The sequence below is a fragment of the Pyrus communis genome, chromosome 16 (assembly GCF_963583255.1).
Source record: "Pyrus communis chromosome 16, drPyrComm1.1, whole genome shotgun sequence".
Lineage (NCBI taxonomy): Eukaryota > Viridiplantae > Streptophyta > Magnoliopsida > Rosales > Rosaceae > Pyrus > Pyrus communis.
In genome coordinates, this window is record NC_084818.1 from 12,142,300 (window position 1) to 12,156,016 (window position 13,717).

The 13,717-nt window shown below is 36.2% G+C and overlaps 1 protein-coding gene and 1 pseudogene across 1 annotated transcript; one reads left to right on the forward strand and one right to left on the reverse strand.

Moving 5' to 3' along the window:
* The first annotated feature begins 727 nt into the window (after nucleotides 1–727).
* Nucleotides 728–3,571, forward strand: LOC137719814 (receptor-like protein EIX2). Its single transcript, XM_068458829.1, has one exon. It carries the CDS (start codon nucleotides 902–904, stop codon nucleotides 3,530–3,532), a length of 2,631 nt encoding a protein of 876 aa, XP_068314930.1. The 5' UTR covers nucleotides 728–901; the 3' UTR covers nucleotides 3,533–3,571.
* Nucleotides 3,572–3,986: 415 nt separating this feature from the next.
* LOC137719815 (serine/threonine-protein kinase BSK7-like) lies at nucleotides 3,987–7,607 on the reverse strand (annotated as a pseudogene).
* Nucleotides 7,608–13,717: the final 6,110 nt, after the last annotated feature.

Below are 13,717 nucleotides of genomic sequence, written 5' to 3' on the forward strand. Positions count from 1 at the left end.
TGTAAAGATCATATCTAAAAAAAATTAATAAAATATAAAATCATTAAGTCATTCAACTATATAAAAAAAAGAGTAAAATCATTATGAACTGTCTATTTATTTGTTACAGTTGATTGACTAAACAACTTTATAGATTTTGTCCAACTTTATGCATGCACTACAAGTAAATCACACACATGCCAAAGGGCTAAAGCAAACAACATATACAACGAATAATAAATCCCGAGTATGTAGATTTTATCCAACTTTATGCATGGGCTACAAGTCAACAAATATTTGTATTTGCTCAGCTAATAATTCCAAGGACCAAGACTTAAAATTACTAAGTCATGAAGTCAATACATTCCCACTTGAATTGTGAAAACTTTAATTCATGTATAAAGATGTGGCTATGTGTTGATCACCTGTTAAATTACCTCTGACAATTACTTGTAAGCCTACATTTTTTTGTAGCGTGTTTAAGATGAAATAGCAAATGCATTGAAAAAAGTGATGGTAGATCGGATCTGGGAACTTAGTGGCACCCCAGTCGGCTCAAATTGAAAGTGGTCATTGGGGACAGACTCGGATCCGACTGCCCAATTCATTTTGGGCCTTGGATTCACATCCTATGGTCAGTAATTAATTTGCTTTTTGATGGGTTTCTCCTTCTCTCTCCAATGTCCTGGGAAAAGATAGGAGTTTTTTTTTTTTTTTTTTTTTTTTTTTTTTGAAAGAAGGGAAAAGTCCAAAAAGATAGGAGTTGAGAAGAATAAACCTTTCTGATCAAAAACAAAAGAGAGAATAAAAAACCCATTAAAAACAAAACTACACTTGCAGCTTTCCTTTTGCTCCAAAATCAAAATCCTAAAGAAACTCTTTCGTGCTTCAATTGTCTCTTGCTTTATTTAGTTGAATTAAGATGGAGGGTGACAGAATCAGAATCAGGTACTTGAACAAACTCTTTCGTGCTTTAATTGTGGTGTTCACTTTACTGCAATGTGCTGTCAACCCTTCCCTTTCCCTTGGATTCAAAAATATTTCTTCAGGAGTGGTGAGGTGCTTTGAGAGGGAAAGAGAAGCACTCCTTGCTTTCAAACACGGCCTCGTGGATCACTACCATCTCCTCTCTTCGTGGGGAAGAGAAGAACACAAGCAGGATTGTTGCAAATGGGTCGGCGTCCACTGCAGCAACCGCACCAACCATGTTACTCAACTTCATCTTGGATTGTCTTATTTGAATGAAATTTACTCGCATCAACAGAAGGGAGACATGCAGTACATCGATTATTTTTTGCAAGGTAAGATGATGAGTCCCAAACTACTTGAGTTGGAGCATTTGAAATATTTGGACCTTTATGGAGTCAACTTCAATGGGACCCGACTTCCATATTTCATTGGTTCTCTTTCCAATTTAAGACACCTCGATCTCTCTGATGCTTCTTTTGGTGGTCGATTTCCAAGTCAAGTTGGAAACCTTACCCACTTGCAATATCTTGATCTCGGATGGAATGGCTTTAACAGTGTGGAAAATCTGAATTCATGGCTCCCTCGTCTTTCTTCTTTAACATATTTGGATCTGAGTAACACCAGTCTCAGTAATGTTCATGACTGGCTGGAAACAGTAAGCAAGCTCCCTAAACTTACAAACTTAACGTTATCGGGGTGTGGTCTTCCTTCTCCTGTAATCCATTCCAGTACTCTTTTTAACATAAATTCTTCAAAATCTCTTGCTCATGTTGACCTCTCAAACAACCAATGCACTTCTCCTTCAATATATTTATGGTTGTCTAACTACAATGCTAGCCTTGTCCATCTTGACCTCTCTGAGAACAGTTTAACTGGTTTAATTCCCAGTGTCGTTGAAAACTCTCTTGTCTATCTAGGTCTCTCTGATAACAAAATTGACGCGGTGAATCCGCATTCTTTTTCCAGCTTATGCAGTTTGCAAAAACTGTACCTAGCCAATACTAGTTTGAGTGGACAGTTTTCCAAGTTTGTTCAAATGTTGTCTACGTGTGTTCAAAACTCATTAGAGTCTCTGATCCTCTCTAACAATCATCTTTCTGGATCAATTCCTGATCTCACAAACTTTTCATCGTTGAAACTATTATTTCTCCTTGGAAATCAATTGAGTGGAACAATACCTGAAAGCATTGGGCACCTGTCTAATCTAGAGTATATGGACTTGAGTATGAATGCTCTCGAAGGTGTGGTTTCGGAAAGCCACTTCTCGAATCTATCTAGATTATGGTATTTGGATTTGTCCTCCAACTTGCTAGTTTTAAGCTTCAGTTCTAATTGGGTTCCTCTAATTCCCTCAACTCTATCGCATGTGTCATTTTTGGATCTCTCTAATAATAACATTTCAGGGTCAATTTCTATCTTGTGTGAAGCATACAGGAGTTTAAAGTTTCTTAATCTCTCAAGCAACAATCTCTCCGGAGAGCTTCCAGAATGCTTGACACGTTTTGACCATCTAGTCATGCTTGATTTGAGCTACAATGCTTTTTCGGGGAAAATTCCATCCACAGTAGGCTCACTGTATCACATGGAAACATTGAAACTAAGAAGCAACAGATTTGTTGGAGAGTTGCCTTCATCCTTCAAGAATTGCACCAGTTTAAAAGTTATCGATGTTGGAAACAATCAATTATCAGGACCCATACCAAAATGGTTAGGGGTTAGCCTTCAGAATTTGGTTATCTTGATGCTTTCCTCTAATAACTTCAATGGAAGCATGCCGTCTGAACTATGTCGTCTAACAAAAATTCAAAACTTGGATGTGTCTATGAACAACATCTCTGGAGCAATACCAAAATGCCTCAGCAATTTGACTGCTCTGGCACAAATAGGAAATTCATCTCCGATCCTTCAACATTATTTGTCAACAAATGATGTTTATGTTGTTTATATGGATGATGCAACATTCATATGGAAGGGAAGAATGTACTCGTACAGAAACACTTTGGGACTCGTGAAGAGAATTGATTTCTCAAGCAATAGGTTAACGGGGGAGATTCCAATTGAAATCACATATCTTGTTGGGTTAATTTCTTTAAACTTGTCGATAAACGGATTGACAGGTGAGCTACCTACAAAGATTGGAAAGTTGCAAGCATTGGAGATCCTCGATTTGTCAAGAAACCAGATAGATGGCAGAATTCCAACAAGCCTTGCTCGGATAGATTGTCTTAGTGTCTTGGACTTGTCATACAACAATTTTATTGGCAAAATTCCAACAGGCACCCAGCTCCAAAGTTTTGATCCCTCCAATTATGCTGGAAATCCTCAACTGTGCGGACCTCCACTTCAAAACATGTGTGATGATCAACAGGAAACCGTGATCTCAAGCAATGAAGAAGAAAAGGATGAGCTGATAACATGGGGATTTTGTGTCAGCATGGCGCTTGGTTTTATTGTTGGATTTTGGGGAGTTTGTGGCAGTCTAATTTTCATCAGGCAATGGAGATACTCGTACATCAGGTTCTTGAATGTCTTGAATGATTGGCTTTATCTGAGGGTGATTTCGATCAAGCGACACTTCAATTAAGCAATGGTACGTAAATGTGATTTTACTTTTCTTTCTTAAATTAGCGACATGCATGCATCTATTTGTAAAGTTTTTCTTATTGAATTGGCTGTCTTCTTCATAACTTAATTACGTGTGTTTGTGTATTTTTATTTTCAGTGTCTTCTAAGATAGCACAAAAGGGCTCACTTCCCTAGAAGAGCTTCATGGGCCTTATCTGTTTTAAGTTTTCAAGTATTGAGTTGTCACAATAAAGAACTTTACTACTTCTCTTTGGCAGATGTTTTGTTAATGTTAGTTGTTTGTAGGATGTTTATGTTTATGTTTACTTTATCAAGACCATTCTGCAGATTATGTTTAGAACCATGATATTTACCAAAGAAAGTGAGTTAGTTATGGACTGCATATGATTGTTTTGTTCGTCGTCAATTTTAGTTCAAAGGGTTAACTTTTTATTTTTTATTTGTATCCAAGTAGTAATTTATATCTGTGTCTAACAACAATCAAACGACGTTTGACAAACTAATTATTATTATTATTATTATTATTTATATTTATTTATCCAAGTAGGAATCCTATATGCTTTCTGTACACAAATTATAAAGCTTCTGAACGATTTCCTCCCTACCACTGTTTTTAACAACTTTCTATGTTTTCTTTCCATTTTGTCGAAGGAATTCATATACGCGAATTGACACACAAGAAATCAAATCAAATACAATATATACTGCAGGAAAATGACCAAAATCTAATACCATGGAAATGCTGAAGCTTTGGCTCCAGTGGTTTTAAACCTTATGATCGATCGATCGACGCCTATATATGTTGAGAGCCAAACCGAAAGAACTGGAAAACTGGGCACCTGGTCGACCGGACTAGATTTTCACTTTTGTCCAACTACTTTACTCAATTTGGATTCAAGCATAGTACCCTCCTTAAGTGCTGCTTGAGCTTCAATGTCCATTCCAAGGGCCAAAAGGTCAACAGCCTGAAGATAAAATGCAATGTGCCAAAGTGGGTAAACTACTTGTGCTTGCATTGTGTTGTTTATAGCTTCCTGAGGCTTGTCACACATGAGATAAGACAAACTACGCCGGGCAAAATTGTTGGAGAAACCATCATTCCAACATCAATGAACTGCAAGCAAAATAACAATGTCGGCAACGATAACAAATGCAGAGAAAGCAGCAATTCAGGATATAATAATTTTTTTTCTTTCAGTTTTGTTTTTTTTATTGGTCATGTAAGTAGAGTTACCAGGTTTAGATGCTCTTAACGTACCTTAAACTACCAATTTCGTTTGAACTACCAATTTTGTTTCCTCCGATCAAGAATTAGAAGATAAGATGTAATGCCAAACAAACTTCGTACGAAGCTGTGTATAGTAATTTATTTTAACAGGTCAGATAAGGAACATCCTATTGAAGGTAAAATTCGGATATCGATATGAACATGAAAACAACTCTTATCAAAGCTTTACTCAGAACTTCCCACGAGTATCATAATAAGAACTTAACCTGTGAATAACACTCAATTATGGTTCTGAAGTCCTTGAGCTTAAAAGCAGAATCCCCTTTTACTTTGAGTCTAATGATTCCTGCATTTGGTCAGTCTACATTTGGAACGAGAGCTGCAGTGGAACGTAAGAGAGAAAATGTTAGTAACACAACCAAACTATTGAGAAGGCTAAATAATGTATACAACACAACTTATTAGATTTTTCTACATTAATTAAACGAATATAGAACCTCATTTCTCATTCCATCATCTGTATAGCTGATACTCTCTAGGATCTCATGTATAGCAATCAAATCCCTTCTTGTGCAGGCTTCGCCGAGTGGTGAAAGAGAAGATCGGGAGGTACCATGTGGGATTTCCATCAAAACAGAAGGAGGAACCTGCAGAGGTAATCAAAAAGAAGTTAAAGGAAGTCCAGGATACAGCTACCAGCATCATGTTAAGCATCTATGTATGATTAAACTACTAGGATGCTGCAGATCTGAGTGTTTCTAATTGGCACCCAACAAGTACGGTATCACTGAAAACCCTTGTAATTAACCAACCTCAATTTCGGGCCATAAGAGAGTATCATTCACCATGAAAGGCACTAAACAAAAGTGTAACTCTCTCAAGTGCTCTCTAATAACAAATGAGTCATATCCCTTTCCCAATTTTTCAAATATTTCCGCTTGGTACAAAGGTTCAGTATTAACAAATTACGAATCGGTAGATACGACGAGCTTACACAATTAGCTCAAATTGAGTTTGGTGAAAAGAAGATAACATATGAATATATTAATTACAAGACTGCCCCAAAATATAGATCTAGAAACAATTGTGTGAAGATTTTAAGCAATCAAACTATGCTCCCCGGGTAAAGTTGGGAATAGAATGCTTAATTAGAGAAACAGAGGAGAGAGAACTAACCTCAGTTTCTTTCTGAAGATGAGTCAAAGAAGCAACTAATCACTTTGGATTTGGTCACTCTCGGGGTTCAGATTGTAAACATCCTGAAGCCAAGCGAGCCAACTCAGTACCATTATCATTAGAAAGCTGTCATTCCAAGCAAGAATCTGTCAGCATCTGAAGATATCTGTCTCGAATTAGGTCTAGGGCCTGGTACAAAATGATCAACCACCAGATGAATAAATTTACTTATTTGTGTTTACATATCCTAAGAAGGATAAATCCTCACGCAAAGTTCATAACAATTGAAAGTAAACTATATTTTATTGTAGGCAAAAGTGTAACCATTAGATCTTTACAAGAGTTTCCCTAATTTCTCTTTTCCTACAAATGATTTTTTCTTTATTTTTGTTCAGTTCACCACTGGAACAATCGCTTAAATGGCTAGAGGGGATACGCTTTCTGCTGAGAAGATCAATCAAGAGAGTCCAAACCTATATATTGCACTTTCTGGTGTCACTCTCGCTGCAAGACAAGGGATCTGCAGTGTATAATAATTGCTGAACTGCATACTTAAAGGATGTTTGTCAAGTAAATCATAATAAATGCCGTTTTTTTCCAAGATCTACCTACCAGTCCTAATATATTCAGGAGGAGTAAATGCTAGATTTGTACTATAACTCTTCATATCCTTACTATTTTTCATCGGGCAAAGGTGGATATTCTGGGTTTGCCATCCTGAAAATTTATAATAAATAAAATAAACGAATACAATCAGAATATACTAGGAAAGGATATCAAACAGATGGAGTCAAAATACATCGTTTGTAATAAATAAAATAAATGAATACAATCAGAATATAATAGGAAAGGATATCAAACAGTGGGGAAACTACTTGTTTTCCTGAGGCTTGTCGCTCATGAGATAAGACAAACTAAGCCGGGCAAAAATTGTTGGAGAAACCATTGTTCCAAAATCAATGAACTGCAAGTGGAATAGAACTGTCAGCAACGATAAAGCAGAGAAAGCAGCAATTAAGGATTTACTATTTTTTTTTTCTTTCAGTTTTGTTCTTTTTATTGATTATGCAAATACTCTAAGATACCTTAAACTACCAATTTCCTTTCTTCAAATATTCCTATCATGAATTAGAAGATAAAATGTAACGATCGTATTCTGACTGGAAATCTTACGCCAAACAAAATTTCGTATGAAGCTGTGTTTAGTAATTTATTTTAACTGGTCAGATAAAGAACATCCTATTGAAGGCCAAATTCGGATATCGGTAGAACAGGAAAGCAACTCTTATCAAACCTCTACTCAGAATTTCCCTCAAGTATCATAATAAGAACCTAACCTGTGAATAACACTCAATTGCGGTTTTAAGTCCTTGTACTTAAAAGCAGAATCCCCCATTTTCTTTGAATCTAATGATTCCAGCATTTGGTTAGTGCACATTTGGAATGAGAGTTGCAGTGGAGCGTAACTATTGAGAAGGCTAAATATATACAACACAACTTATTAGATATTTCTCCATTTATTAAACAAAAATAGGACCTCATTTGTCATTCCATCGTCGTTATAGCCGATATTCTCTAGGATATCATGTGTAGCAGTCAAATCCCTTCTTGAGCAGGCTTCACCGAGTGGTGAAGGAGAAGACCAGGAGGTACCATGTGGGATACCCATGTTAAGCATCTATATATGATTAAAGTACTACAATCACTGAAAACCCTTGTCGTTAACTACCCTGAATTTTGACATTTTATAGAGTATCATTTGTTAGAACTTATATGCGAGAAGTGAATCAAAACACCTAATAAAGACATGAAATAACATTACCATACGGAGATATAATGTAATGAAACTTACACATGTTGATCAATGTATAATATAAGGTGAGAAAACTAGGAGTTTTGTACAAAATGATGTAGAGAACGGTTATGAGGAGTTGGAAAACTGAAAGTAACTGCAACCATGATAGGAGGGGCAGTTACATCCTTGTAACTAGGGTTTCGATCCCCTTTCTCGGGTGTGGCATGGTTCTCTTAATGCTAGTGCTATGGAAACCCTTTATTAAGGAAATCGATGAGAACCAGGAAGTTTGATATACCAAATGATTATTTGTGTTATCTACAAGAAGTTGAGTATGATCTTGGTGATGAAGATGATCCAATGACCTATAAACAGGCCATGGAGAGTTCTAAGATTGATTTGTGGAAAGCTGCAATGTCAGAAGAACTTGCTTCCATGGCAAGTAATCATGTTTGGACTTTGGTTGATGGTTCAGACACCAAGAAGGCAACAGGGTGCAAATGGGTATTTAAAACCAAGAGGGATGCCCACGGCAGGATTGAAAGGCTTAAAGCCCACTTGTAGCTAAAGGGTTTACACAAAAGGAAGGCTTGGATTACACAAAAACGTTTTCTCCAGTTTCTACCAAAGACTTTTAGGGTTATTATGGCACTCACAACTCATTTTGACTTGGAACTTCACCAAATGGATGTTAAAATTGCCTTTCTTAATGGTAGCCTTGACGAGGACATTTATATGGTACAACCCCCAGGATTTGTTGAAAGGGGAAAGAGCATCTGGTGTGCAAGCTAAATAAGTCTATTTATGGTTTAAAACAGGCTTCGAGGTAGTGGAATAAACGTGTTGATCAAGTTGTGCAGTCCTTTGGTTTTGTGGAGAACAAAATTGATAATTGTATCTACATGAAGCAACACAAATCTCAATTCATTTTCATGGTTTTATATGTGGATGATATACCATTGGCAAGTTCTCATATGCAGTCAATGATTGAAACCAAGAAAATGCTATGTAACAGTTTTGATATGAAAGATTTGGGAGAGGCTCATTATGTTTTGGGTATTGAGATTGTGAAGAATAGGCAGAATGGAACCTTGGGGCTATCTCAGAAGAACTACATTCAGAGAGTGTTGAAGAGATTCAATATGGAAGCTTGCAGTGCGGGTGATGTCCCCACTGGTAAAGGGGATAAGTTCTCTCTCTCACAGTGCCCTATAACTCAACATGACATTCGAGTTATGAAGGATAAGCTGTATGGATCTCTAGTTGGCAGTGTCATGAATGCACAAGTATGCACCAGACCTGATTTAGCTTTTGCATTAAGTGTGCTAGGAAGGTTTCAATCAAATCCTGGTATTGCACACTGGAATGCAGGCAAAAAGGTACTGAGGTATTTGAAAAAGACACAGGACTATGTATTAAGTTACCATCGAGTCCAAAACTTGGAAGTTGTCTGTTATAGTGATGCTGATTTGAGAGGCTGCATTGATCATAGGAGGGGCAGTTACATCCTCATAACTAGGGTTTCGATCCCCTTTCTTGGGTGTGGCATGGTTCTCTTAATGTTAGTGCTAGTCCTATTGACAGCAGAGAGATCCAATACGTTACCAAGAGAAGGGAAGGTCTTAATCACGTCTCGATCTTCATGGCATCATCCTCGAGTAAGTTCCATGTATTCATTGTCTATCGACAGAATGCATTATGCTCAAACTAGGGTTAACAATGCTGCATGCATTTACTGCAGTACGTAGTTCATATGCATTGTTGTGTTCGATCTTCATATGATTTAATAAGTATATATGTACTTACGTAAGGGTTTACATCATTCACCATGAAAGGCACTAAACAAAAGTGTAGCTCTCTCAAGTCCTCACTAATAATAAATTAGAGTCATGTCCCTTGCCCAAGTTTTCAAATATTTCCGCTTGGTACAAGGTTCAGTATTAATACAAGAATGAATCGGCAGATAATTAGATACGAGCTTACACAAATAGCTCAGATTGATTCCAGTGAAAAGAAGATAACATATAATATATTGCTTATAAGACTGCCCCAAAATATAGATCTAGAAACAATTGTGTGAAGATTTGAAACAGTCAAACTATACTCCCCGAGTATAGTTGGGAATATAATGCTTAATTAGAGAAACAGAGGAGAGAGCTAACCTCAGTTTCTTTCTGAAGAGGAGTCAAAGAAGCAACTAATGACTTTGGATTTGGTCGCTCTCAGGGTTCAGATTGTAAACATTGTGAAGCCAAGCGTGCCAACTCAGTACCATCATCACTAGAAAGGTGTCCTTCCAAGCAAGAATCTGTCAGCATCTGAAGATTTCTATCTTGAATCAGGTCTAGGGCTTGGCACATAATGATCAACCACCCGATGAATAAATTTACTTGTGTTTACATATCCTAAGAACGATACATTCTCACGCAGAGTTCATAACAAGTGCTGCTTGAGCTTCACTGTCCATTCCAAGGGGCCGAAAGGGCAGCAGCCTAAAGATAAGATACAAAGTGCCAGACTGGGAAATTACTTGTGCTTGCATTGCATTGTTGAGAGCTTCCTGAGGCTTGTCACTCATAAGATAAGACAAACTACAGTCAGCAAAAATTGTTGGAGAAACCATCGTTTCAACATCAGTGAACTGCAAGCAAAATAAATCTGTAAGCAACGATAACAAATGTAGACAAAACAACAATCAAGGATTTACTAAGTTTTTTTTCGCTTTTGTTCTTTTTATTGGTCATGCAAGCAATTAGAGTTACTCGGTTCAGGTACTCAAAGGTACCTTGAACTACCAATTTTCGCAAAGCACATCACTCCTAACTGATTAAAAATGCTCCGCTCTACATTCAAGGAAGAAAAAAGGAAGTGCTCAATAATCTACACAACATAGTAGTCCAAGAGCATTCCTAAATCACATGTTCTCCAGCTTTTTACAATCGCAACTTTGTCATCGTCGTAAACAATCAAAGCTAAATGATAGAAAGATCGCATTAGGTGTCTTGAGCAATCAAATACCAAAACATTTGTAATTACAGTGTGGTAACTATATAAACAGAGAAAACTACCCAAAATCTCACTCACATTATCAATTTGCTAAAAAGACGTGAACAAAATCGACGAAAAGCGAAAACAAAATATACCCGACAAGCCCAGTTGCACAACCCACATTCATTCTACAACTAACAATTGTGAATCGAACACGAAATGGAAAGACCCCAAAATTTATGAGCTGAAATTGCAGACCTGAGAAATTAAACTGTGAAACAAGAGATTAAGTTTTCATTTTCTCGCTACCCTTTTCGTAACAAGATCCAAGTTTGAATTCTGAAGATCGGGAAGAAAAGGGAACTTACAGGGTCGAGAGCGTTGGGCCCGGAGCTGTAATCAGCAGTCAAGAGGAAATAGGGAGCAGTGACAGTGGCCACCATGGTCGTCCTCCTCACCAGCCTTTCGGCTTTTGAGTTAATCGTGATGCTTTTGCTTTCGCTTGGATTCCCTGGAACGAAAATGGGTTTTTTTTTTTTTTTTTTTTTTTCGTAGATGGGTTAAGAATAATGTGGAAAATAATTATTGGTTTCTTACTCAAGAGTTAAAAATAAAATTTAGAATTAAAAGATATGAAAATTAATTATTGATTTCTTACTTAGTAAACGTGCTAATTTTTATTAATGACGCATCATATGGTTTACCAATTTTATCTTCAAATTTAGTTTCTCATTACTCTTTAGAGAAAGCGAGATGGAATTAGAAACAAAATGGGGTTTTTTTTCATTTTAGAATTTACTAGATGAAAATATAAAAGTTTTCAAAATATAATATAGGGAAATTAACAAAAATGATCTATTTTCTTAATCTTGTGATCAAAAATAGGATTTTTTAACTATGCATAGGATATGCACACGACATGCACAAGAAAATAACAAAAATAAGATTTTTTGAAACTTGAAAAGGCCAAATTCCCCTTCTATATAAATGGGTTATTTCCTTCAACTCAGTCAACATTTACACCTTCTCTGAAAATCTCTCTCGCCCAACCCCCTACTTGAAGAATCACAGTCCCCAAACAGCACAACTTTCCCACTGTCGCCAACTTTCCAATCCCTTCTATAAGTTTCACAGCCAAGGCGAGTTTGTTATACATCAATTCAAACAACTGCAATGACAAAATAAAAAAAAGGTACGATTTGGATTGAAATTTCATTATTTGAACTTACGTTTTCCCAATTTGAGAATTTAGGGTTTTGGGTGCGATTTAGTGTTTTGTACTGTTAATATGGGGAAAATTAACGGATTATGGTTTTGGGTTGTGTAAATGCATGTATTTTGAAGTTAATTTTGTTCATGGTTTGTTAGGTATTCATTTGTGCATAATATGTACGTATTTTGTGCATGTGCTTTTGATGTTGCTGGAAATTAATTAATTAATTGAAATAGGTTCAGCAATTGGTATTTAATTGTGTGCATATTTCATGCATGTGTAGATGTTGGACATAATTGGTTGAATTTGGTTCATGAATTGGTACATATTATGTGCATATTTATTGCATGTGTAGATGTTGGGCATGTTTGAGTTTGGTTCATGAAATGGTTGAATTTGTGCATACTGTATACATATTTTGGGCATATGATTTTGATATTGCTGAAAATAATTGATTGAATTTGGTTCATAGTTCAGATTAGACAAGTTGTTTGAGAAGTATCTTCCATAGTTTAGATTAGACTGGCAAAGGTGCCCAAAAAAAGCTCAAGTAAAGAAAACCAACTGATTTCGTCCATTAAACTCAAATTGGTGCATGGCCGGCAATTAGATGGATGAAACATATGTTGGAGAACAATTTAGAAACATAACTACATAACTTGAATACTTATACTTTATTATTCAAAAATACATGCAATACAAAATGAAATTATACAATAAATACAGAAACTAAAATGATACTAACTTGAATGAATCAAAGGTAGAGGCTAGCGCAAAAGCTATGTCATTCGAACAAAATTTTCATCCCACTCTTGTGCTTGCGGTTCTACAACGTCTGCTCGACCAGAATACAACTACCTAACTCTACAACCTGCACTGGATTGTAGAATTCTAGCGAAATGCTTTGTGTGTTTCCTCTTTGGAAAGTTTGTACGGAAGAGAAGAATGAAGAAAGGATGATCTCCCTTGGAAACTGGGATTGCAAATATATAGGTTGTTTCACATCCTTTCAAATACATGTTCGTATTTGAAAGTACACAACTCTTTCTAAGAGCTGTATCTCTTAATCAAAACGTTTTCAATTAATAAATTAATTAAAAACTTAATCCGAAATTAAAATTAATGAATCTAATTAATTTAGGCTTATATTATATAAGTTTAATCCACACAACCATAAAGTTTAAGCCTTCAATTCATTTCCAAATGGTCCAAATCCTAAATGTTAATGTAAAAGATTAAAGATATATAAAGGCAATTGGGAACATTGAGTTCCCCGATGTGGGACACTAAAGGTCTCAAAACTCCAACAACATACTCTAGTCATGCGTCCATCCTCCTCCCAGTTAAGTGAAACAACAACCACGGAATGGATTTTAAGCTTCTCAACAACTTTCCATTCTGCTTTGCATCAAAGAAATTAAAAAAAAAAAAAAAAGAAATTAGAAAGCATAAATGTAGAAAATCATTAGTCCACATTCATATGATAAGCTCTAACTTTGTGTCCATGTATGCGTGCTAATCGTTTGCATAACAATATTGCTAATTTACGCATGTCGGCAATTCACAGTGACAAGTTTGGAACTTTACTGACCAATTAGTACCAATAGTATGTGTTAACTAAAAAATCAACATTCTACTCACAAAATCAACACTCACTTTACTGCAAGTGGTCTTTTACCATAATAGTGAAAATGTATTGAGCCTTTACATGACGGCTCAAACTTCGTCGGTGGATCAACACTTTACTCACTTCAACATCATGCAAAGAAACTGTTGCACCTTC